General features: G+C 34.9%; 2 protein-coding genes across 2 annotated transcripts; both read left to right on the plus strand.

The window, feature by feature from the left end:
- The first annotated feature begins 8,958 nt into the window (after window positions 1-8,958).
- Window positions 8,959-12,080, plus strand: LOC111921693 (histone acetyltransferase GCN5). Its single transcript, XM_023917280.3, has 12 exons — window positions 8,959-9,752; window positions 9,878-9,942; window positions 10,129-10,209; window positions 10,295-10,366; window positions 10,489-10,657; window positions 10,732-10,875; window positions 10,958-11,026; window positions 11,095-11,149; window positions 11,223-11,338; window positions 11,428-11,521; window positions 11,630-11,771; window positions 11,859-12,080. The coding sequence occupies exons 1-12, from the start codon at window positions 9,189-9,191 to the stop codon at window positions 11,923-11,925; spliced, it is 1,638 nt and encodes a 545-aa protein (XP_023773048.1). The 5' UTR covers window positions 8,959-9,188; the 3' UTR covers window positions 11,926-12,080.
- Window positions 12,081-24,243: 12,163 nt separating this feature from the next.
- LOC111921694 (transcription factor UNE12) lies at window positions 24,244-26,539 on the plus strand. The gene is made up of 6 exons (XM_023917281.3): window positions 24,244-24,874; window positions 25,233-25,367; window positions 25,453-25,518; window positions 25,632-25,697; window positions 25,816-25,893; window positions 25,978-26,539. Exons 1-6 carry the CDS (start codon window positions 24,515-24,517, stop codon window positions 26,206-26,208), a joined length of 936 nt encoding a protein of 311 aa, XP_023773049.1. The 5' UTR covers window positions 24,244-24,514; the 3' UTR covers window positions 26,209-26,539.
- Window positions 26,540-26,782: the final 243 nt, after the last annotated feature.

Genomic DNA, 26,782 nt, shown 5'->3' on the forward strand with positions numbered 1-26,782 from the left:
GGGCAGGGTAGCGTATCGCTTGGAGCTACATGCGGAATTGGAGCGGATTCATAATACCTTCCATGTGTCTCAGTTGAGGAAGTGTATAGTCGGCGAGTCGGTGATAGTGCCGTTAGAGGACATTTAGGTGGATGCGAGCCTGAACTACACAGAGAGACCAGTTGCGGTTGTGGATCGAAAGATCAAGGTTCTGAGGAACAAGGAGGTGCCTCTGGTACAGGTTCAGTGGCAACATCGGAAGGGATCCGAGTTGACCTGGGAGCCAGAGCGTGAGATGCGGGAGCAAAATCCGGAGCTATTTCAGGAATGAGACTTCGAGGGCGAAGTCAGATTCAAGTGGGGGAGAATTGTAACATCCGGAAATTCAGGTATTATATTTATTCTTTTTATTTTGAGTTTTGTGGAAGAACTCGGCGAGTTGGTGCGAAGACTCGCCGAGTAGAGACGCGATTTCTCACCCGGATTAATGACCGGACTCGACGAGTCACATTGGTGGACTCGGCGAGTCTGCGCTGTTTAATGAAACCCTAATTTCTCGGGTTTGGGGCCTATTTAAAGGGCCTTATGGTCGTCATTTGTGCTCACCAGTCCCCAGAGTGAAACCCTAGTGAGCTTGAGCGTTTGGAGTGAGATAAGGAGCCGTTGTTGACCTTGGAGGTGTTATCTAGCAAGGGAAAGGAAACAATAGCCAAGGGGAAACAAGAGGATCGATTTATAAATAGAACGTAAAAATATAAGGGCTATTGATGAAACTTAAACTGAAAACAATTGAAAGATAAGGGCGCACGTGAAGCCACCGCAAATCACTGGCTTCTATAATATGTATTACAAAATTGCTTGTATATTGTGCACTAGGCGTGAGATCCGTGTATTACACGGGCTGATTATATATATATATATATATATATATATATATATATATATATATATATATATATATATATATATATATATATATAAAAGCTTAAATGTTAAGCATTTTTTTAAAGTACAAATTCGAAATAAATACAAAAAAACGATGAATAAATAATTGAATCTATATTAATAAAAAACTATTAACATATAATTGTTAATTTAAATTACAATACATTTCCAAATAATTATTTTTATATAGTAATATGATGCTATAAAATTTAAATGAAGCAAAGCATTTGAGGCTATAATAATAAACAAAAGAAAAGTACACTGTAATTCCTATTTGCCCCTGATTACAACAAACCTAAATAGGAACATTGTCACAAATTGGAAAGACTTCATATATAACGACTCAAAAAGAATAAAAAATAAAGTTATTCACACAATGTCAAATAATGAACTTAAAGAGTTAAAAGCAAGAATGACAGACAACTTACTTCCATTTATTTGTTTATCATAAGAACTTACTTGTACTTAAAGTATGATTCAGTAACATTTGTTTCATTTAGCAAAAAAAAATGTTTACACATAAAATTTTATACTGTTGCTTTATTGAACAAAATATGTTTTGATGCTTTAAGTAAGGATGCAATAATACACTATGATGAGAAATCTAGATAGTGTTAACTATTAAAAACAAGAAAGACATAATATGTCAAAATGTAGCTTATATGGATCACATGTATATCAATGTATTTGCTTTCAACATCAACTTTGTAAACATGAAATAAGACCACTCAAAAAAAAGTTTAATATTATGATTTTTACACATGCTTTTCCTGCACTTTTCTCTTATTCCCAAAATACCCCTTCCTTCAAAAAAAAACCTTTCATGCTCCAGATTATTCATTTCTTCTATTAATATAACTACGCTAACATTTTTTTTTTGGACAAATGTGCTATTGAAATCCAAACATTTCCACCATCAAACCCAAAGTATTCTAATAAACAAATATTGTATCAGGTTTCCATGGTTAATCTCCAGAAGAACATTCATTCATAATCAAGAACCTTAATATTATAGCTAGTAAATTCTATTTTTTTTCTATGCCACTGAAACGACATGATGTCTAATCCTTTGTATTAACAATTAGTTTATCTTCATATTAATAAATACTAAAAATCATATTGAAATCTATAGAAATCACTTTGTTGCAAAATGCATTAAGTCTACGTATTTATATATTAATATTATAAATGAAGTTAAACTATACCTTCGATATATGCATTGTGAGGCTTCTATGTACTCCATAACACTTGATACACACAAAGTGCTCCAAGACTTGAAGATCTAGTCACAGCCGGAACCGAAAACGATATGGAATCAATGAAACAAACCTGTTGCGAGATCAAAATAATTACTTCTTTTCTTAATATATCTCAAGGAAACATCCTTACCTGAACCATTTATTGTTGAATATTGGTTTCGTTAATCCATCTTCTCTCCCATGAACCTATTGAGGCACATATTTAGGTAGTTCATGAAAAATTACAGGCATCTTAATTTCACCACCTACTTATTGTTGAATATTACATTTAAAAATGTCTTTCTAAAATCATACGTTGATATAAAATTGCAAGAAGAATTATCAATTTCCTCAATTTTTTACATGCTTCTGTTTTTTAATGATATCCACAATCTATTTAATTCTAAGTATAAGAACCTCATCAACAGAAAAAACGTAGCAAATATGATGAAATATTAGGGGCAAAATGGTCCAATTTCGGACTAAGCAAGGAAAATTTGTATAACAGCAAGAGAACCATGATCTGGGTAAATGGGGCATCAAAGAATCATGAATTATAGTCGTATCATGAATCTCAACACCTTCCATTCTGATCATCAATTGCTGGAATAAAACATCCGGGCAACTGAAACGTTATTCCCAATAGTATAAAACATGCGATTCCGGCAACTCAAAGCTCTTGTCCACAGTAGAGCAAGTATTAGATTTTTGCAATTATTGGTTAAAATCAATCACAATATACGCCAACTTCTCTTTCAACTGATTTGCAATAGAAAGAAACTCTATATGACCAAAAGGGTATAAATGTGGAAGTAAAAATTGAAAAATTCAACTTTCATAAAACCAACAAATCAACTGAACTGAATCAAGCACATCATATTTTTTTTAGTCTTTCAGATTACTTGAGGGATTACTATTAGTTTCTATGAATTTCACCAACTATAATTCATATTAGCAACCACATATATTTAAGGGCAGGGGCAGAGTTGTCATATATGTATGGCAAGCACATAAGAAGTTAACTTAGTGACATGATTACCACACCAATTCAACTTTTCTGTCAACAGGGACGAAACAACAAAATGGAACCAAATCAATTAATTAAAATGTCAATGACCATATTTCTTTAAGGCATGCTATCAAACACCATATATGCATTACAACATACAAAAGTATTCAAATAGTAAACTTACATCAACACGGACAAATGCAACCAAAAGATAACAAAAATACATAAACTTTGCATTTATTCAATAATAAACTGCTTTGCAAAAGAAAGTCATCATTAAATCAAAATGATTTTCTAACCTTGTGTAGATGGTGGTGTAATCAATTTTGATTATGCAGAGTAAAGGTTAGAACAACAACAAAATAGCATGACTCATATCACCGTTTGAATTCCTTTCATTCAAAAGTGTATAATTTTTGAATTTTTATCAAAGGTTAGCTGTGGATTCGAGGAATAGATAAATGATATGATGGATTTAAAAAGGAAGGAAATGTATATTTGTATAGCAATTATTATGAGAAATTTAATACAATCAATACATAACATATATAACATACGTTCAGTTCAACTGTGGTTTTCAATATTAAGAAAAAGGAAAAAAGGCAGAAATTGCCAAGTGGAAAATGATAAAATAAAATAACCAGAAAATGCCATGTGGCATAATACATTATAAGAGGACATGTGGCAAAATCACTTTCATTTATTAGGATAGATTTAATACAATCAATACATAACATAGATAACATATGTTCAGTCAACTATGGTTTTCAATATTAAGAAAAAGGAAAAAAGGCAGAAATTGCCAAGTGGAAAATGATAAAATAAAAATAACCAGAAAATGCCATGTGGCATAATACATTATAAGAGGACATGTGACAAAATCATTTTCATTTATTATGATAGATTAGAAGATGCACTTTTAGCTACAGTACATTTCCTCACACATGAAAAGTTGGTTTTTGTTTATATTTATAATTTATGGATCTGATTGGTGATTAACCAAAGATAAATATAAGAATTAGAGATAACCATAAATCTAATCACTTTTTTGTTTAGAATAAAGACAAAATTGCAAGAATGGTCCCTGTGGTTAGGTCGAAATTGCCACTTTGGGACAAACAGGTTTCGACTAGCATTCATGGTCCAAAGGTTTTCATTTTCTTGCCACTTTGGTCCAATTTACTTTAAAATTTTTTGTAATGACGATTTTGCCCTTGGATTTTGTTTGTTCAGTTTATTTATTTATATAAATACTTTTATAATTTAAGAAAAATAAAAAAGAAAATACATATCTCTTTCTTTTTCTCTCTCTCTCCCACTCTCTCTCTCTCTCTCTCTTACGTGATTGTGTTCTTCCCCAAAATACACACATACACACACTGATGGAACTCCATTACTCCATCAACCATCTTGATGAAGCATAGGTTATTACCAAAGAAGACAAGTTCATCGTTACCAGTCGCCGCCCACAGCCACCGAATTGCCACCCACAACCACCAGTAAGGTAGTGTCACTGGAAACCACTCACAACTCCTCCCTTATGTTCTTGATTTCTTGTTGATCACCCTCTTTCACGTCACTATAAACCACCCTCTCGCGATCTCCCCATCTTTTTCCTTCATGCCTATCTCTCTTCCCTAATCAAACCTAAATTTCTATTTTGACCTAGATTTCTTCACCTTCATCTATAAAATCAAACCCCAAATTTCTATTTTGAAAGCTCTTACCTCCATGCTCTCCCTCTCGTTAAGTTCGTTGGAACAGCAAGAAACAAAGCAACAGAAGTCGATGGAGCAACCCCTGCCACCACCGACGCTGCTATTATGGAACCATCGTTGTTGATTGTTGCTGTGGAACGAATCAGCAGAAGCCGCCAGATCTTTCTTCATATTCTTCATATCCTTTATATTCGGTTTCGAATTCTGCAATATTGATAATTAGGGTTTCGTGTTGTTCTATTTCAGATTCAGGTTGTTCGGGTTCAGTGTTAGTGATGGTAGGAGAAAGGACGAAAGGTGCTAGGAAGACCGACGATTTTTCTGGAGAGTGAATTTTCCTTCGAGGTAAGGTTCTGGGTTTTGAGAAGATGTTTGTAATTTTTAGAATTGATGATTTGGGTCGGTGATTGATTCATCTTTTTCTGCTTCAACTTGTAGGGTTTCTGACTTTGAGTTATTTTGTTCTTGTTCTTAGGGGAAAGGGATGAAGATGGAAGTGGGTTTTAATTTGGAGGAAAAATAGCAGAGACTATGATGTGTTTTTGATGGAGAGCTTGTTGAGGAAGATGATGGAAGAGAGGGTATGTTGGTTGTTATCTTGAGAGAGAGAGAGAGAGAGAGATAGAGAAATATTTTCTTTTATTTTTTTTTATATTTTTTTAGTTATAAAATAATTAAATAACAAAGAGAAAAACAAAAAACAAATGGAAAAGGGCAAATCCGTCATTTTTAGATTTTTTAAACTGTTTTAGACCAAAACCGCAACAAAATGATAACTTTTGGACTATTGGTGCTAGTCCAAATCTGTTTGGCCCAAAGAAGCATTTTTAGACATACCACAAGGACCATTCTTGCAATTTTGTCTAGAATAAATTTATTTGACGCAATCTTTAACATTGATTGAGATGACATATAAGTCACAATGAAACAATTTAAAGCTGACTAAAAATATATAATATGTATTTTATTTGTCATTTGTATAAAACATTTTTCAAATTTTTTTTCAAAAGCTCTCTACCCATTTCGTATTTATTCTCGTTAACAATATTTATTTAACTTTTTAATATATCTCGTTAAAAACTTTTTTTTTCCGAAATAACAGAATAGTTAATCGGATTTAAAATATGTTTCTTTTATAATTTTTTTGTACAAAATCTAAAATTTCATCTGAAATATATTTTTTTATCAGAAAAAAAAAATACTTTTAATGTAACCAAATTAGTTCATATCAAGGTTCTAAATAACATTAGACGGGACTTTGTGGTAATGTTAAACATCAAACTTTTACAAGTTGTGATGAGTCACATTGTTTGTAAGACGTGACTTAAGGCGACAATTTTATATATAGTTAATATTTTTATATGTATTTTCTATTATTATTCATAAATATATACATATATATGACTTAAGACCACATGACTGATGCAAAAAAGTTTGAGTAGTAGTGTCTTTAAAAAGAATTTACAAACAAATCTAAAATAGCAGTGACACTCATATTTTAAGATGTTGCATCTAAGGCCTTCCGTTATGTATATCATGAAGGGTTTCGTGGTCTAGGTGGCCACGGCCTTGGCTCGTGCACACTAGCCCGGAACTTCGTGGTTCGTCATTCTCATGGCCCATCGTGGTCGATACCACAAATTAAAACACCTAATTCCTTATATTTTATACAATTCTTCTCTCCTTTTATTCACAGTCATACACTTGTGTTGTTTGATATTTCAAAAACAATGTCTCCCAAAAGGAAGAATTGGTCAGAAGAGAAAGAAAAGAACTTAACACTAGCATGAGTGTCGGTTTTGGAAGACCCAGATAGTCAAATATCTAGTGAGTTTGGGGTAAAAGTTGGAAACGTTTTCCATGATTAATGAGTTGTTGAAATCGTAATCTTGATGCAATATGTGTGAAGTTTCGCGATATGAGGATAAAATGTCGAGAGTTCGACGAAGTTTATAACTTTGTTATAAACAACTTACATGAAGACGATATCGATTCGGTTGCTATGACCATGCATCAATATGAAGACATTAATCACAGACCGTTTACACACTTCAAAGCTTTGCTAAAATTTATGGATTCCCCAAAATGGAATAATTAAAAAAATGGAGTTTGGAGACTAATTTAAGTTGTTTGTGTTTGCATTTTTATGTTTTTTCTAATTTCTATTTTATTTTAGTTGCTATTTTAAAATTATGTAATGATTTTTAATCGAATAAAAAGCTATTTTAAAAAAATATGTTTTTATTGTATTTGTATTTTTATATATTTTTTAATTAAATTTAATTTAAAAAATGAGGTGGAGTGGTGTGGTAGTGGTAGGTATCATATGATGTAGTGATAAAGATGTTGTGATGATGTGGCACACACCACTATAGTTATTAGTGGTGGATATAGCGGATGCCCAAATAGAAAAAAATACACTAAGGACCGAAATCGAAGTGTTGGCCTAGGACCGCACAACATAAATCCGCTAATGGCTTGACGTCAACTACAAACCTTGGAGTAATAGCTTGTCATGACAGACTTTTTACAACTTTGGTCCGTACTAACTCATCTCGAACAAAAATGTCTTTTTTATAAAACACAAATCACCTGATTATTTCGACTAGACCTTTTAATCTTGATGTTTATTTTTGTGAGAAAATTACAAAAATAGTCTAATCCCTTAATTATTTAGTGGAAAATAGCAAAAAAAAAAAAAAAAAAAAAACTCAAATTACAAAAATAACAATCAAAATCGCAGATGGACTCAATCCATCTGCGATTTTACTTGTCCATCTGCGAACGTACAAGTCGTTAAAACATATTTGTGCTTTGGCGACTTGTACATTCGCAGATAGACTCAGTCCATCTATGATTTTGTGTCCATCTGTAATTTCCCCTTTTTTCAAGGGTTTAAAAAACGTAATTTTTTTTCTTCTTTCATTTTTCAAACTTTTTTTTTGGAGAACTCTTTCTCTCTAGGGGCACTATAGACGATTTCAATTTTCAAATATTTTTCAAAGTTTTTGTTGGAAAATTCATTTTATTAAAGATGTTTTATAAACAAATATTCCAAAGAAATAAGAATTAAATTGAGGGTTAATGTCATAAAAACCCTCAAGTTTTCAGGGTTTTGTCGGTTTTGCCAAAAGTTGAATTTCATGTCCATTTTTACCCTAACATTTTCCAAAAAATGTTCGGTTCTACCCTTTTACCGGTGATAACAGGTTACCATTATATTAACTTCATAAAAAAACCCTTAAGTTTACAATTTTTTTTTACGTTTTTACCCTTAAATTTATAATTTTTTTTTTACACTTTCATCCTATGTATTTTTTTTTTTTCATATTATACGTATTCAAGTAGAAAACTCATATGAATATGTATATTATGAAAAAAATATACTTAGGATGAAAGTGTAAAAAAAAAAATTATAAACTTAAGGGTAAAAACACAAAAAATTGATAAACCTAAGGGTTTTTTGCGAATTTAATACAATGGTAACCTAGAAAACCTATAATCACTGGTAAAAGGGTAAAAACGAACATTTTTCGAAAATGTTTGGGTAAAAATGGACATAAATTTCAACTTTGGGCAAAACCGACAAAACCCTGAAAACTTGATGGTTTTTATGACATTAACCCTTAAATTGATAATTTTTTGTAAAACTTTATATATAATAAGGTTGTTTCATAGTTAAACTCTATCAATTTTGTAGTCAAAATTTAAAAAAAATTAAAAAAATGCAAAATCCCAGGTGGGATGAGAGGAAATCGCAGTGCGATATCAATCAATGATTGCAGTATTTATACAGAAAAAAATCAAAAAAATTAAAAAAAAAATCACCTGCGAACGTATAAGTCGCTAAAACACAACTGCGTTTTAGCGACTTTTCGCAGATGGACTTAATCCATTTGCGATTTTCATGACTATATTTATAATTTGAGTTTTTTTTGGCTATTTTTCACAAAATAATTAAGAAATTTGGTTATATTTTTAATTTTCTCTATTTTTGTCAATATGCCAATAATTTAAAAGTTAGTTTAGGGTTTAAATCCAACAAATGTTCCAACCGTTGCTTGTTAGTAATTTAGTAATTATTTGGTTAAACATGGGCATATCGATTTCCTCTTCTTCCTTGTTTCCCCTAATTTTATTGCAAAACCCTAACTGATAAATTCCACCGAAATTGAATTCGGTCATCTTGTTTTGTATGAAATTGACGTTACAGTTATTCTCATCTCTTGTTGTATGAACCTGAATTTACAATTGTGAATGTGCTGTGACTGAAAAGCTTTGGATTTGAATTTTGAAAAGATGGATGCACATTCGTCTCACTTGACGGCACCACTCCGATCGCGTAGCTCACAGACTCCGTCACCGTCACACTCGGCCTCCGCCTCCGCAACCTCTTCAATCCATAAACGGAAGCTTAGCGCTGCGGAAGACCACGCACCTCCTTTCCCTTCGTCCTTCTCCGATACTCGCGATGGCGCGCTTACCTCCAATGACGATCTCGAGAGCATCAGTGCCCGTGGTGGCGCTGATTCCGACGATTCTGAAGAATTTGAGGACGTCGTTGATGATGACGAGGAAGAATACGATGATTCTTCGATGAGGAACTTCACTGCCACCCGTTTGGAGAATAATGTGGGGCCCACCGGGCGAAACACGAAGCTGAAGACGGAGAACACTGTGAAGGTTGAGCCTTCAGAAGTAGGGAAAGACGGTGGTCCTGGAGCGGCTGGATCAGCAGCTGCCTCAACTCCAGCTGCCGTTCCTGGGATTGTGGTTAAGGAGGACACAGTCAAAAGTATATTTACGGAGAATTTGCAGACCAGCGGAGCTTATTGCGCTAGAGAAGAGAGTTTAAAAAAAGAGGTAATCTAATTCCTAAAATTCTAATATCTATCTATATAATGGCGTCGTATCATGAACTTTGCTATCTATTTATCGTACTAGCTTTAGAATTAGTGAAGCAAGTTATTGATATATATTATATACAGGAGGAAGCTGGAAAACTCAAGTTTGTTTGTGTATCAAATGACAATATTGATGAACATATGATTTGGTATGCATTTCTCCCTCTTCACTTCTTTTTTCTCCATGTATAAAGTGCAAATTTCTGTAATATAGCTATATCAACCTCCGGAAGGGCCATGAAGCTTGTTCATAATTACATTAGAGTATGAATATGATGCATATAATAGTGGAAGATTGAGAAATGAATATTGTTTCTATCTGTGTTTTTTGGCAGGTTAATTGGACTGAAGAATATATTTGCAAGGCAACTACCTAACATGCCTAAGGAATACATTGTTCGTCTTGTGATGGATAGGTTGCTTATGCTTTTAATCTCATTTCTGCTAATATTTAGACTATGGAAGTACCCTAAAAGATAATCAAAATTTTACCCAATGCAGAGGCCACAAATCTGTAATGGTTATCAGGCGCAATACAGTTGTTGGTGGCATTACATATCGCCCTTATGTCAGGTAGATATGTTACATATCTCAAATGGTTTACTTTCATTCACTATTTGGAAGAAGAAGAAGAAGAATTAGTTTCTGAAAAGAGATTTTGTTTGCTTATTAATAAATAATATGTGACATGTTAGCCAAAAGTTTGGGGAGATAGCTTTTTGTGCAATCACATCAGATGAACAAGTAAAGGGTTATGGTACAAGACTGATGAATCATCTAAAGCAACATGCTCGAGATATGGATGGGCTTACTCATTTTCTCACATATGCAGACAACAATGCTGTTGGTTATTTTAATAAACAGGTTAAGCATCTTTTACCTGTTTTTGACATCATTTAGTGTAAATAATTAAATCACTTTCTTATCCGTTTGTGTAGGGGTTCACAAAAGATATTTTTTTGGAGAAAGAAAGGTGGCATGGGTATATAAAAGATTATGATGGAGGGATACTTATGGAATGTAAAATTGATCCAAAGCTTCCATACACTGATTTATCAACCATGATTCATCATCAGAGGCAGGTAAGACTTACTTCCTTCCCATTTACTACAATTATGTTTTTTGAAAATAAAAAATAAAAATTGGTTGCATTTTGTCTTTCAGGCGATTGATGAGAAAATTAGAGAGCTCTCAAATTGTCACATTGTCTACCCTGGTATTGATTTCCAAAAGGTACACATCAATTATCATGCAGATATTCAAATTTAATTACCCTTGATTTGTTACCTTTTTTTTCCCAGAAAGAAGCGGGAGTTCCAAAAAGGATATTTAAACTTGAAGATATTCTTGGTTTGAGTAAGTCCAAAATATATAGTAATGTTTTATTTTTATTTTTAAGAGTTGTAACTGAAGTTAAAATAAATAACAGGGGAAGCTGGGTGGACACCTGATCAGTGGGGACATTCTCGTTTCAAAATTGTGAATGCTTCTCCAGATGGCACCTCAAATCAAAAGTTGACCGGTTTCATGCGTTCCATTCTAAAGGCAACTTCTCAAAACTCAAAACCCATCCCCTCTCAAATTACTATTTTGCCCCTTGTCTGACCAAGCAAATTTAAATTTATTGTGAATAGGCAATGCATGACCATGTTGACTCATGGCCTTTTAAGGAGCCTGTTGATGTTCGCGATGTTCCAGATTATTATGACATCATCAGAGACCCAATGGGTAAATTAATTAATGCTATTTCGGTCTTTTTTAAATTTAACAGCTTTCTTTTGTATAAAAAAATATGAAAATGTTTGTATTTTTGTAATAAGTTTTTTGATTTTATAGATCTTAAAACGATGACGAGGCGGGTGGAGTCGGAACAGTATTATGTAACGCTTGAGATGTTTCTTGCTGATGCAAGGAGGATGTTTGCCAATGCGAGAACATATAATTCCCCTGAAACGATTTACTTCAAATGTTCCACCAGGTATTCATTTCTTGAAGATAGGGGTAGTTACGTAATTTTTACATTTATCTCAATAACCACACCTTTCTTTAATTAATTCTTATGCAGGCTAGAAGCGTTCTTCTCGAGTAGAGTTCAATCGGGTTTGCAATCGTTTGTGAAAATTCAACAATAAGAAATGGGAACCGGTACAGATACAATGTTGTTTAGTTGTTATGTTTATGTTATCTTGCAATTTAATTGCTTCAAAATGGTCCAGTCAGACTGGACAGGCATAAAAAATCGGCTTTGGACCGGACCGGTTTTTTAATAAACTGGGTTTTGTTGGAATGAGTTTTCTACTATTTGCATTTGTCGGTTTTTTAATTAATAATTTTGTTATAAGTTTAAAAAAAAATGAGTTATGTCAACTGATAGAACCACAAACGTATACATTAAATTTCCGTTGGATCAAACGTGATGTTGATGCCGCAATATAACAGAAGCTATAAAGAAAACTATTTTCACCAGTTTTATATATGTAAAGTTTCATTTTGAATCTTTAGACCAAGGGAACGTATAACTACAGAAAACAGTATAGTAGCTCGGCTGCTTGGGTAAGGAGTTTGAATGAATAAACTTTTAATACCATCAACACTATTTTATATTTTTATTCAAGAGCTAAAGCCACTTCCGGGTTTAAAGATACCATGACATATGTCTGTCATGGGCCGGCAAGGTTTTTTTAGTCATTCAGAGTTTATAATTCATTTTTTTATTCTCAGACTTCAAAGTATGATAATAGTATAGGCTGTTGTGTTTTCAACGGACTCCAGTTTTCGAGCATCCACCATCCACCATAATATAGCTTATTTGTTAGATGATAATAAACACCAACTCATCAATGCATAAAGTAGCGGGCCATATCGACATAACTAACTCTCTATCCCATTATAAAACCGGGCCAAACAACAACAAGTGCATGAACATTGTCCGGAATCCGGCGAAGTCGGCAAAAGTATCCCGTCCAATTCCAGTGGAGGATTTTGCGCCATCCACGATTACCAGCAAAAAACATACATGATAGGGCCACATAGATTGTACAACATGACATAAATTGTCTCCTTCATCAACAATTCAACACTATAAATACCTCATCCACATGAAGTATCAACAATTAATATTTAATTCTAAATTCCCTCTAAAACTTTCATACACTCTTGAGTTATACCCCTAACTTGGGTGAAGGCATTCACCCACTTGATACCTTTCCCTCCGGGACTTGGTTGTGTCATTGACATCATCTGTAGGACCTGACAATTAACAACCCATAGCTCTAGTCGCAATACCAACTCAACCCTTGTGAAGTTTAACAATATATTTACAAAAATGCCAAAACAATGTCAATTCACCACACTCTTTCCATGCAAGAACACATAAATCCAAGTCATCGACTCCATATAGACGTTGATGGTGTCTGATGTAAGACATGCATTGATTGGTGGATTACACTTCGATGATGAAGACCTAATCCCAACACATTGTTAGGGAGTCGAACCTCTCCTCATTCAACCTCGGATTGGAAAAGCTACTATCCACCGAGTATACGTAGATGGAGGAAGTGTAGTGGACATAATATTCGAGACGTGATTCAAAAAACTACTTAGCTCATGGAAAGACAACTTAGACTAGTTAACACTTTAAGTAGTTGAGTGTGTAGGAAATAGTCAATGGCCTTTGAGAAAAATCATTTGGCCATTTACACCCGAAAACAATGTTGGTCTAGGGAAAAGACAAGTCTTACTAAACATCGTTGCAGTTAGATATATGTTCCCTTACAATATCATCTTAGGCTGCCCGCTAATGCTCAAATTTGGAGCCATAGCTTCTACGTTACACGATCACTCAAATTTCAAACGACAGAAAGAATTGCAACTACAACCAGTTCATCACCAAAAGTACACCACTATGATCAAGTCATGACATCATGAAAAATCACAAGTAGCAACAAACGACGCCAAAATGTAGGAATCATGTGAAAAAGAAGCCACCTACCCAACACTCGAGAAAATTTAAGAAAGTTACAAAGGAGAATAGGAGATATCATGATGTCTTCACTGGGGAACCATCCGGAAAAGAACCCATCTCAAACCATCCATCTCGAACCATACTAGGCAGATACCAATACATCTTCGCTTAGGAACTATCTGATATGGTGGGGATCTCATGAGAAATTACCAAACACAACCTAAATTTTAACACATCCACAATCATAATAAGACAAAACAAAAGAGGTCACATCGAAAATAAAAATGAAGTCATCAAATCCTAAGTCAACAAGCATTTTAAAGAATGAATCCTACCACAAGCAACATTCCCAAAACGGATTTCAAACCCAATAAGTGTAAATAAGCACAACGTAACCACACACATATGCATCGACATCGACTACTACCCTTTACCATGAATTGACCAAATACCTGATTCCCTATATGGATTTCGGTGGAAAATTTTCCTAGATGCATACAAAGGATACCACTAAATACAAATAAAAAGGAAGATGAATAAAACACAACATTCTACACTAAACATGGTACATTTTAAGTTCCTTAAAACTCTGTGTAACCCCTTACCTATCTCAAAATGTTATCTAAGCACGTCATCCCCTTTAACTTCAGATTTCTTTTCCTCATATTCATCTATCATGAGGTTCGACTCACCAACCCAAAGGCCCACATGCATCATCTCTCTTAACTTTTCCATCCCTCGTTTACACTCTATGCAAACCCTTTCTAAAATTTAGCATCCACGAACCGATACAAACACTTAATCTCCTCACCTAATGGTCTTACCTTAATGCTATTGATGATCTAAATTGGTTTACCACCGTGAAATATGAAAACATTATACTTATTATGGTACATGTGGACTTTTTATCAGAGGTGAATATAATTCACTCTATGTGACATTTTTAAATAGATCTAACATTGATTAATCTTTTGCTTGTTATAAAGCCTATCTTGTAGCTAACGGAAAAGGTTAATAACCATGTATTATTTGTCACAATATTTTTAGCCCAGTTTAAAACATGTTATTATCTGTATAATTTTCATCATTGTTGTTTCTTTCCATTTGGGTGTTCACCAATTAGATGTCAAAAATAAATTTAAATGAATCTTAATGAGATGGTTTACATGCACCAATCATGCATTTTTATTGATCGAACAAAACTTGACTTTGTTTGTAACTCGACTTCCTTTTTTTGTCTCATGCATACGTCCTTATATGGCCCTAAGCAACCTCTTCGGGCTTGGTTCCCTCAGTTTTCCAGTTAAATCTCATGCATTGCTTTTAGTCCCAACAGGTGCCACACTTTACTATTTATATGAGCACATGCAAATCATTTGCCTTTTTTCTTCTATATGTTAATGATAGTGTTCTTACGACATCCTTTCCAAATATTTCTCATATTATCATTTAGTCTATGAGTGATGAGTTTTTCATGATAAATCTCAATACTCTCATCTACTTTTACTTTATAGGAACCTCAGCCTCTCACTCAACATGCATGTTGTTCTATCTCAGAATCAGTATGTCATTGACATCCTTGATTGTGCTTTCATGTAGTGGTGGACCCATAATTAAATGTTAGGGGCAGCATATGTAAATTTTAGAGGTAGCATGCTGAGAAAATTTCACTACGCCGATAATTCTCAAAACATTTCCACTTTTACCCAAAAACTTGAGGAGTAGCACGGGTTACCCCAGGCTCCCACTAAGGTTTGCCATTGCTTTCATGAGAAACTGCAAATCAGCATCGATACTAGTCGACACTCACACCAATCATGGGCCCAATGGACCTTTTATTCACGATGGAAGGTTGTATCACAACCTTGTTAGGGCTCTTTACTACTTGACCTTTACCCGATCAAATCTCTAGTATGTAGTCCAACATCTACTTGTTTATGCATAACCTGTATGAACACTTTTTAAGGAACTTAAACATGTCTTACGATACCTTCATGACACTTTAACCTTGGTATAAAGATTTTTCCTTCCCTAACAAAGAAGTTTTACTCCTACTTGGATGCTAACTAAGGGGTTACCCCACCACATGACACTCCACATCTGGTTATGTAACGCCTGCAGATCCGGACTAGTCAATTTAAAGGCAATAAGTGTCGAAAATCAATTTTCGTCAAAAGATTATTTAGAATAAATAATCTTAACCAAGTTGTAGAATATTTCTCAAGGTTTCCATACATATAAAGAACGCCGAAATCCGAGTTATAATGAAGAAGTTATGACCCGTCGAAGTTTACGGCAAAACCGGCACGGCACGGGGAAGTGTAAATAGTAAATTTATGATCGATCGAGTTTTAGCCTTAGTGATCTAAACAAAATTCGTAGAATACATTAAACTGAGAGCGTCTATAAAAAGAACGTCCAAATCTGACTTCGTATGAGGAAGTTATGATTTTTCGAAGTTTCGGTTTAGCAGTGTACAACCCGAAGTTCGAATATTAGATCGAGCGGTTTTTAGCCGACACAACCTAAACGAGAATCAAAGATCTCGTTATTAGTAGCATAACGATAAAAAGACAGACGAAAACGGATGTCGGATAAAGAAGTTATGAATTTTTAACGGATCAATCCTGTCCCGGCCTGTTAAAAATATAAATTTTAAAATAAAGTCAAAATTAGCCGACGGAGTCTAAACGAAAGTTGTAGAGTACGTTCCCGCCTACGTGTGGATATAAAGAACATCGAAAACGGAGCTCGTGCGCGAAAGTTACGATTTTTTAAACATTTCACTCGAAATTGCGAAGTCTGATGAGAAGTTGATGACGTGGCAGCATCCGGGCCGTCGCTTGCTGATCACGGCTCAGCCTTCGGATTCGGACACCTGGCTTGCAAAGCGCAGCGCGTACCATAAGAATGCAGCGTGTCCGAGGAACGCCTCGCGTCCGAAGGGAACGCTGCGCGTACTCATTCTGCGGTCCGAGGAGGTCCACGTCGCACCACCGAGGCTTCGCCATCTGTCCGTCTTATCCAAAGCTACGCCCCGCGTAGCTTCTGAACGCCCAGCGTTCCGAGAGGAGTCGCAGGCTATAAAAGGGGGCGAGGGTTTCCGGATTTTTTACACCAATTTTCATTCTCTCTCTAGTTTCTTTTTCTCTCTAAGTGCCCTAAGCCTCCCTAAAACACTAGGTAAAACCCCTAGCACCCGAAGGAAGCCTCGAGGCTCCCGAAGTACCGAGAAAAAGGGTCTTTCAATTTCAAAATGCTGCTCCAAGCGAAACCCGATTTTCGATAAAACCCTCTGTAAGTGAGCTACGTCTACGCTATTTTTAATATAGCTTCTAATTAATTATAGTAACATTATTAGGACCTTAAAATAATTATTTGGGCTATTATTATGAGTTATATAGTGTTGTTTGTGACATCCCCAAAATCACGGCCAAAAAAGACCGGTTTCATTTATGCTTTTAAAATAATTTCAGAGTAAATCCATTGATTTAAAAGAGTTGCGGAATTTGTTCCAAAACAAAATATGATAAAATAAAGTTTATCAAAGCAATTCATCAAGAGATGCATTTTCATTATATAACAATATTCGGGATGTCATGTTCCGATACAGACCAAAAAGCATTCATCCATCTTATGCCCTCGCGCCACTTCCTGTAATACAAATAAGACTGAGTGGGTCAGGCTTGGGAGCCTGGTGAGCATATAGGGTTTTCAACCCACAATAAATAATTATATTCAATTTCACCAACCAACAATAACCCGATTACCCATTCCTGTTATCTTCACTTTACATCCCTAAAACAACATCTATCTCAAGGGACCTAATCTAGGATTTTCATCGGGACGGACATTACTGCAAGGGGTTTCCTCAGCAATAGGTGTCCTAAAGGCAACCATGAGGGGATAGAGTACACCGGTGAACACATCGTTCACAACACCTACAAGTTATGAACCTGTTAGCGTTCCACATGACTGTCTAGAAAGAGTCTGTGGTCGTCATCCATACTTTGCTAGATGACTAGGTCAACATCAACAACATCGAGGCCTCTCATCAGTTTATCACACATCAACTATCTACCCAAGTTCTACCCAACATTTTGTAGATAACAATATACATATGCATACATATGCAACTTAAAAACTGATAAGACATTCATTCAATACTCATTCCAAATATACAAATTCATTCCAAGTAACAGATAATATATATCTATATACTCATAGCACGTATTCACTCGGAGATACTTTATATCTTTGTGTTAGAAGAAAAGGAATATACACTCACTTGATCAGAAGATAATCGGACAGCACTACGGCTTGCAGAAGTAGTATTCTTCGGTAGATCTGGAAGATCTTCACACACCGGGCTTCTCGCAGGCAGAGCTTCGGCTCGGAAACTCTTTTCTTCTCGGGATCTTCGGGCTTCGGGATGATATTGGGGCTTCGGGGGGTTAGAACAGGGCATAGAGAGGGTATCGGGAGTGGGAGAGTAAGAGAGGAGCAACCTAAATCGGCTGACCCTTGATTTCTATTTATAGGGTGAGTTTTCTGGGTTCACGTCGTGAGTTTCTAATGCTCACGTCGTGAGGCTTGATCGTCACTGCATGCGTCACTCGTCCACTTGGTTCTGCCAGCTCCGGAAGGGTCAAATCTCTGAATTCACGTCGTGAACACAGTGTTCGCGTCGTGAACTCTGACACAGTACCGGGTTTCGTGCCCCGAACTTCACAAATTCATATCTTTTGCATACGAGCTCCGTTTTCGACGTTCTTTATATGCACACGTAGGTAAAAACAAGATATACAACTTTCGTTTAGACTCCGTCGGCTAATTTTGACTTTATTTTTATTATATTATTTTTATATTATTTTTAGTAGGCCGGGACAGGAAAACTCTGTTAGAAAATCATAACTCCTTCGTCCGACGTCCGTTTTCGTCTGTCTTTCCCTCGTTGCACTACTATTGATGAGATCTTCAATTATCATTTAGAAAGTTTTGGCTAAATATCGCTCGATCTCATATTCGAACTTCAGGCTGTCTACTACTAAGTTGAAACTTCGAAAAATCATAACTTCCTCATACGAAGTCAGATTTGGGCGTTCTTTTTATGTACGCTCTTGGTTTAATGTATTCTACGACTTTCGTTTAGATTACTAAGGCTAGATATCTCTCTATCTTAAGTTTGTATTTTACGTCATTCAGTGTCGTGTCGGTTCTGTCGCGAAACTTCGACAGATCATAACTTCTTCGTTATAACTCGGATTTCAGCATTCTTTATATATTCGGAAACCTCGTCACGACCACTACCACATCCTTCATAGATATCGGGATTATCTAACATTTCATTTTGACGCTTATTTTTATCCTTAATTCATTTGAGTCACACAGCTTAGCACAAAACACATAATACTCAAATAATACATCTTTATTATTTCAAGACGCGTTACAAAGATTAACCTAGACTATTACATCGCTATTAATGAAAAGCCCCGAAACACAGGTGTTACATTGTTTAACGCTTATATAATAATAATAACAGCTAGACTATTAAATTAGTCTCGGTAAATATTGAACTAAACCCTAATGGTAATGATACTAGGTTTTGTCGAGGGAAATTGTTTTAAGAGTAACGAAGTGCTGTCCGAGTACCAAGTCACCACCGTATCAAGTGAGTGCATAGTTACTTTCATCTTACACATAGATATGAAGTATTTTATATAAATTACGTGCTATGTGTGCATATTATCTGAATACTTGCTATCTATGTTGGATGAACGATTTTATACATGTTTTAAATGATTTAAACTGTATATGTATTTTATATCCACGATAATGTTGGGGTAAAACATGGGTAGATGTAATAGATGGAGTATGAGTTGGATGATGAGTTGAGAGGTGAAATAGACCGTGAGGTGAGGGTGAAAGGTGGACGATGTGAGAAGCTTTTTTTCCCAAATGATGGCTTCGTCATTCAACAGAGTATGGATGACAACCACAGACTATTCTAGACAGTCCAGTGGAACACTAGCAGGCTCGCAACCTGTAGGTTTTGTCAACGATGTGTTCACCCCGTGTACTCTAAACCTTGGTGACCATGCAGACTTGGTGCCTAAACCCTGGTGATCATGCAGAGTTGATGCCTAAACCTTGGTGATCATGCAAACTTGATGCCTAAACCCGGGCGACTATGCAGACTTAGTGCCCGTTGTGTAAATCGTGGCAACGATGGACTTCGTGCCGATTCCTTAGGATGATCCTTAGGAATGAATGAACGAGGAATAGCTGATTCTTAGGGTAGATCCTTAAGACTAAAGAAGATAATGGGGATGGGTAATTGGGTTGATTGTTTGATTGTTTAAACATAATAATTATATTATTGTGGGTTGAAAACCCTATGTACTCACCAGGTTTCCCAACCTGACCCACTCAGTTTATTTATATCACAAGTGTCGGTATGAAGTGACATTACACTGAGAGATTAAGGAGATATAAATCATTAGTGTAAATGAATGTAAGTTCTGTTTATGCTTATGTTTCTGTATTGACGATGACATCCCAAATGTTTTAAAGTGAATAAAATACGTTTCTTCGAAAATGCTTTGATAACGTATTTATCGTGCTTTTCTGGGAATAAATTCCGCAACATATTTATTAAAAGAGGTACTCGGATTTTTATAAAGCATAAACAAAATCGGTATTTTTTGGCCATGAAAATGAGGATGTCACAGGTTACCATGTATATTTCGGTGATAACATCCTCTCATGGTCTTTTAAACGGAAACCCACTATATCTTGCTCTAGTGTCGAAGTTGAGTATCATGTCGTTGCTAACATAGTTACTGAAACTTGTTGGCTAAGAAATTATTTCCAGACTTTCTCTTTCTAATTTTTAAACTTAAAAGTGGATATGGTGACAATATGACAATTTTAGCATCATATACTTTTTGTCAAATCATATTTAACACGAGTGTATGTGATGCGGCGTGAAAACAAAACAAAGATAAAAAAAAAGATTAACATATTGATTCTTACAGAATACCCAGAAAAATCTCTACCAAACCACGTTGATTCTAAGAATACCGTGGAATTGGGCTTCAAAATCCGGTTCAACACACACGAAAATTTAGGTGGAAAATGAAATTCTTATTATGCAAATGAGAGATGATTTGCAAATACAACTATGAGCTCCATTTTTAGGTTTAGGAAGTTAACTCATGGAAAGACTAAAAGTCTAAGCAATTAAAGAACAATTAAACACCCGTTATTAAACTATTAACGATCCATTATTGAACTATCATTATTAAACTATTAAATACCCATTAAGTGACCATTTCACGTTAAGCCCTTTTCGTCACTCGATCATGACACTTGAGAAACATAAGGTCACGATCCTCCAAGTTTGGACCTTGCATCACTCTCCCCCTCTTAAAAACGACTTGTCACCGAGTCTTCGTCTCTAACCTCAAGTCTTCATCTCTAATTCCTCTTACCCATGGATTCCAAAGGGCAAACAATTTCTGAACTTTAAAACAAACATGAATATACCAAACGGGAAAACAATCTTGACCAAAGATGTTTCCGATATACTCTTTTATTGCTTCAATTATGATTTCTTGGGTAGCCTTTGGAAGAATATCATATTTATAATGAATGTGAAAACCTGAAAACACTTTGTGGACATTATAGTCATTATAGTCATTTCTTGCGTAGCCTTAGCCAAAGATGTTTCCGATACTCTTTTGGTGATGGTATTTGATTTTGAAGACCAACTTCTTCTTCATACATTTCGCCTTCATCTTCAGTGTCGTAGATGGGTTCCGTATCATAAACGGAATTGGTGTGACCAAAACGACCACTCTTATCTTCATCCACCATGTCCCAAAACAGTGGGGAAGATTTAGACAAACTGGAGAGGTATACGTCTAATCCCATGAATTCGGGTTTCTCGCTCATTGGAGACATTTTGAACCAGGAATTCGGCTTTGATACTAACAGATGTAGCGTGAAAAGAATGTTGATTCTTACAGAATACCCAGGAAAATCTCTACCAAACCACGTTGATGATTCTAAAGATACCGTGGAATTGGGCTTCAAAATTCGGTTCAACACACACGAAAAATCGAGAGGAAAATGAAATTCTTATTATTCAAATGAGAGATGATTTGAAAATACAACTTTGAGCTCTATTTATAGGTCTAGCCCAACGGTATCAAATGAGATATGATTCTTATTAACCAAAGGGTTAGTCCAACGGTGTCAGGTGGTGCTCTCCCTCCTTAAGGTCGAAGGTTCAAGTCATGTTTAATTTGAACATACGTAGAATTAGATGTTAGGTTAGGAGTAGTTTAGATTTGTAGATTTGTCGTTTATATATATATATATATATATATATATATATATATATATATATATATATATATATATATATATATATATATATATATGAACTTAACTCATGGAAATACAAGGTCTAAGTAATTAAAGAACAATTAAACACCCATTGTTTAATATTGAACTATCATTATTAAACTATTAAACACCTATTAAGAAAGCATTTAATAAGCTAATAATGAATAATATTCAACTAATTTAGGCTAGTTATGTCCATTTCACGTAATGCCATTTTCATCACTCGATAATGAGACTTGAGAAACATAAGGTCCCGTTCCTCCAAGTTAGGACCCTGCATCATCAGGATGAAGCACATTGACATGGGGTGTGTGTGTGTTGGGGGGGGGGGGGGGGGGGAAGGGGCAAAGTAAAGATCGTCAAGACCGGAAATTTGAGTATTTTTTAAATCCTCAATGCTTTTTCTGGTTCATCCAGGGGCATTTGAGGATATTTAAATCCTCACGACCCTGCAGATTGAGTTTAACATCATCTACTTTGTCGGAGCCAAAACTGCCACATGTAAAGATCTTGTGTTGCTTGTTCTATCATCTTCTCCGTATACGCCGAAACCTTACCATTGCGACTCTTCAGTCTTCATGGATCTTCGTTCTAAACGTTTGGTTTTTAAGAATGGCATAAAGCTAAAACATTCGATTTGTCATACTGCTAGGAATATTATTATATATTCGAGGTTATTGGTAAACCCATATGTATTCGAATCAGTGGCGAGTTTAGAGTTGAAAATCACATGGTTCCCGAACCGAGTTCAATCAGGTTGATATAATAGAAAACTGGTTTCCGGTGCAGCATGTGTAAAAGTTGATGGTGAATGGACCAAGCCAAATCGGTATTTTCTTAAATTTTTTTACTAAAACCAATTTATACTTAAAGCAAGCCAGTTTCAACGATATATCAACAAACTTATCTTATGGTGCGAAAGTATGAAAGAGAAAACATTTATTTATAATGGAAAATCTCTTCACAACTTTCTTCTTGGAGTCGATCTGGGACTCCTTCATACCAAAAAATATGACATGCTTTCGATTGTTTGTAGTTTACGTCATTTTTTTCGTCTATTTTTTGTATCAAACACATTAAGGTAAGTCCTTTAAAATTATTAGGGTAGGTCATAAGCATTCTTTTAATATAAATTATTCTAAAATGTTTAAATTTAGATAGGTCAAATGACCCTAGTGATATTACTTAGCCTCGCCCCTGATTCGAATATATATCCGCCATTTGGCCCGTTTCCTTATACTTATACTCATCTATGCTGTTAACGGAATCATTAGGAATTAATCCAATAACAATTCTTTGGTGAGTAAGATGGAATGCTTCCTTTTGTGCTGGAACTGAATGCTCTACTACTGCTTCCAAGAAGTTCGAACAAGTCAATTGATAATAGCTTAATTTATTTTAACTAGTTTATTTGACTATTAATAAAGTACCTTAATTATTTGTTAATAAAATTAAGAAAACGTCCTGCATTGAAATCAAGATCAATATCAAAGTACCCTACGATAATTGTTAGTGAGCATTGAGCAACGTTCTAAATTTTGGTTAAAATCTTTTAGAAAAAAAAAAAAAAAAAAAAAAAAAAAAAAAAAAAAAAAAAAGATCTTTATCTTTTTTCTTTTAGACAATCCAAAATAAAAATTTTTATCTTTTCTTTTTGAAAAGGGAGAGTAGTTTGTCTAGTAAATAAACAAAGTAAAAGTCATAATTATTTAGTTTAGCCATCGAAGTTTTGAAAATTACGAAAAATTGCACAAGTTTTCTCTTAAGGTTATATAAACAAAGTTTGTATACTCTAATAAATAATGGTCATAACTAAAAAATAGTGTAAAAAATTATTTAATAATTAAAATAGTAAAGATTCGATTTTTTATGTGATTTGAAAAGTTTACTATTATTAAATATGTACAATTTTTTTGTATTTTTCTATATGGTTGGCCTTACAAAAACTTTAAAGAATTAAAATTAAGACAATATAAAAGTTCATGGACTAGTTATGTAATTAAAACAAAGGGGTACATTCGTAAATAAGACCAAAAACAGGCGCCATATTAAACCGACCTCCATTATTTTCAAGTTCGGAGAAAGACGAAGAAGAAGAAAGAAAAATAGCCTCTCTCTCTCTAACACACAGTCACATAGTAAAAAAAACATCATTACAACGAAAGCTTTTGTTACTTGCTCACTCTCTCTATATATATATCTTCTCTGGTTACATATATATACGTGTGGAAACCAATTTATGTGGCTCGTCGATCTTCCAGCATTTCTTGATAGTTTCTCTTTTTAAACCCTACCTCTTGTATCATTGTAATCAAAGTCTAAATTAGATTCAAGTGTCTGGAATCATGGCGAATAGCAATCCTTCCGACGGCTCTGCTGACGACTTCTTTGAACAAATCCTAGGGTTCCCTGCTTATCCCGGAGGTGCAACCGACCCCAATTTGTCGGTAAACGAAGGAGGTATGGGTGGACCAGGAGGTAACTCCATGATGTTGCAGCTGAGCTCCGCCGGTGACGTCGGCTCTGGTCATCATCATCTAGGTGGTGGAGTTGGAGTTGGAGGTGGAGGTGCAGGCGGAGGGTTTCATTTTCCGTTAGGGTTGAGTTTAGAACATGGAAAAGGAGGGTTTTTGAAGATGGACGATGCGTCTGGAAGTGGTAAAAGGTTCCGCGACGACGTCGTTGATAGCCGAGTTTCCTCTTCGGTAAGTTTTCACTTTGGATGAATCAGAAAGTTGTTTTTGTCAATTGGCATCAAATTTATTTTTTTCAAAAATTTTGTTCGATCATCTGCTTCCCCTGCCATTAATTCCTGTAGAATCATCTGAAAAAGTTGTCCTTTCGCTTACCGGAATATATGCATGTGGGATCCCTCATGTTTTGTCATTTTATGTTATTATTAAATTCCAATACAAAGAAAATGAAAATGAGAGTAACTTATTCAATTTGGGTTTTCCTATTTTATAATCATATGATGTTTGACATCTAATTTGACTTCATGTTAAAGACTTTTTTATTTTTCTCCCGTAAATCAATGCCAAATTTGTTTAATTAATTGTTTAGGGTTTCCAAGGCCAGTCAATGGGTGGTGGTGGTGGTAACACGGTGCAAACGACTCCAAATCCACCAACTGCTCGTCCGACGAGGGTCAGAGCAAGGCGAGGCCAGGCCACAGACCCCCACAGTATTGCTGAAAGGGTAAGTCTGTCTTTTTTTTTTTTTTTTGCATTTATTGTAATTTGCATCTTCCAAGAATTCAAAAAATATGTTATATCTGAAACAGCTTCGTCGTGAAAGAATAGCAGAGAGAATCAGAGCATTACAAGAACTGGTTCCTAGTGTCAATAAGGTCAGTCTTCAATGAATATTTGTAAATTTTATTTTTGAATTTAAGGGGTTAAACGGTCATTATTTAGCATAGAAGAAAGACATTATTTCTAATTCAGTCACTTTAATATGCAGACAGATAGAGCTGCAATGCTTGATGAGATTGTGGACTATGTCAAGTTCCTAAGGCTTCAAGTAAAGGTAAAAAGCAAAACCAATATCTTTATTTTCATCATTAATACTTACTTATATATATGTATATCATCATTATATTGTTTTTCTTGATTTATTTTTTGATTATTGTATTGTACGTTTTAAGGTATTGAGTATGAGTAGATTGGGAGGAGCGAGCGCTGTAGCACCACTCGTCACTGACATCCCTATATCATCCGTCGAGGTAACAATTCAATTTTATTTTTCAGAAACACAAATTAATATAGTTTGAGTTTTCTAAAAGTCAAAGATGTGTGGTTTTGAACAGGAGGAGGCGGGGGAAGGGGGAAGAAACCAACCCGCATGGGAGAAATGGTCAAATGATGGGACGGAAAGACAAGTAGCAAAGCTAATGGAAGAAAATGTAGGGGCTGCAATGCAATTTCTTCAATCTAAGGCCCTTTGCATCATGCCTATTTCACTCGCATCTGCTATTTACCACACACAACCACCCGATTCAACCTCCATTATCAAACCCGAATCCGAACCCCCTTTATAAAATCTTGACAGAATGACCTAATCTGAACAGAACGGCTTAATCAACGTCATATTCATATGTAGCTTTATCTTTCACCACCACTCAATCTCATCATGTTTTATAAGAATAATGGGAAGCCCACAAGATTCAAGGAGAGGTAAAAGTTGTCAAACCTTTGCTTGATATGTTGTGACTTTTTGTGTCAATTGGTGAGGCTAGTGGTGGATGACTAAGAAAAAAAGGGGATTAATACACTTTTGTTAGTGGGGGGAGGCTTTTAAGTTTTATTTTATTTTTGGGGTAGTGGAATGTGGGGACATTCATATAATATATATATATATATATATATATATATATATATATATATATATATATATATATATATATATATATATATATATATATATATATATATAAACTTGTTATGTTTTTATTTTATATCTCTCTCTATATATATTTCAATTATAGTTGTGATGTTTGTAAGTGGATAATGGTTGGTTGTCCCAAAAAGTTTCAGATGGTGAATAGTGTTGATGTGCAAGAGAGTGAGTGAGTGGGTTGGTATACAAAAAGTAGTATTGACTTTTTTAGTGCA

This window comes from Lactuca sativa, chromosome 9 (genome assembly GCF_002870075.4).
Source record: "Lactuca sativa cultivar Salinas chromosome 9, Lsat_Salinas_v11, whole genome shotgun sequence".
In the NCBI taxonomy this organism is placed as follows: Eukaryota; Viridiplantae; Streptophyta; class Magnoliopsida; order Asterales; family Asteraceae; genus Lactuca; species Lactuca sativa.

Excerpts from the sequence above, each read along its gene's own strand:
- LOC111921693 (XM_023917280.3), top strand. The coding sequence starts at position 9,189 with ATGGATGCACATTCGTCTCACTTGACGGCACCACTCCGATCGCGTAGC. Across the intron at positions 11,027-11,094 it reads CTGGTATTGATTTCCAAAAG|AAAGAAGCGGGAGTTCCAAA; the intron begins GTACACATCAAT and ends TTTTTTTCCCAG. Across the intron at positions 11,522-11,629 it reads CATCATCAGAGACCCAATGG|ATCTTAAAACGATGACGAGG; the intron begins GTAAATTAATTA and ends TTGATTTTATAG.
- LOC111921694 (XM_023917281.3), top strand. The coding sequence starts at position 24,515 with ATGGCGAATAGCAATCCTTCCGACGGCTCTGCTGACGACTTCTTTGAA. Across the intron at positions 25,368-25,452 it reads CCCACAGTATTGCTGAAAGG|CTTCGTCGTGAAAGAATAGC; the intron begins GTAAGTCTGTCT and ends TATCTGAAACAG. Across the intron at positions 25,894-25,977 it reads TCCCTATATCATCCGTCGAG|GAGGAGGCGGGGGAAGGGGG; the intron begins GTAACAATTCAA and ends GGTTTTGAACAG.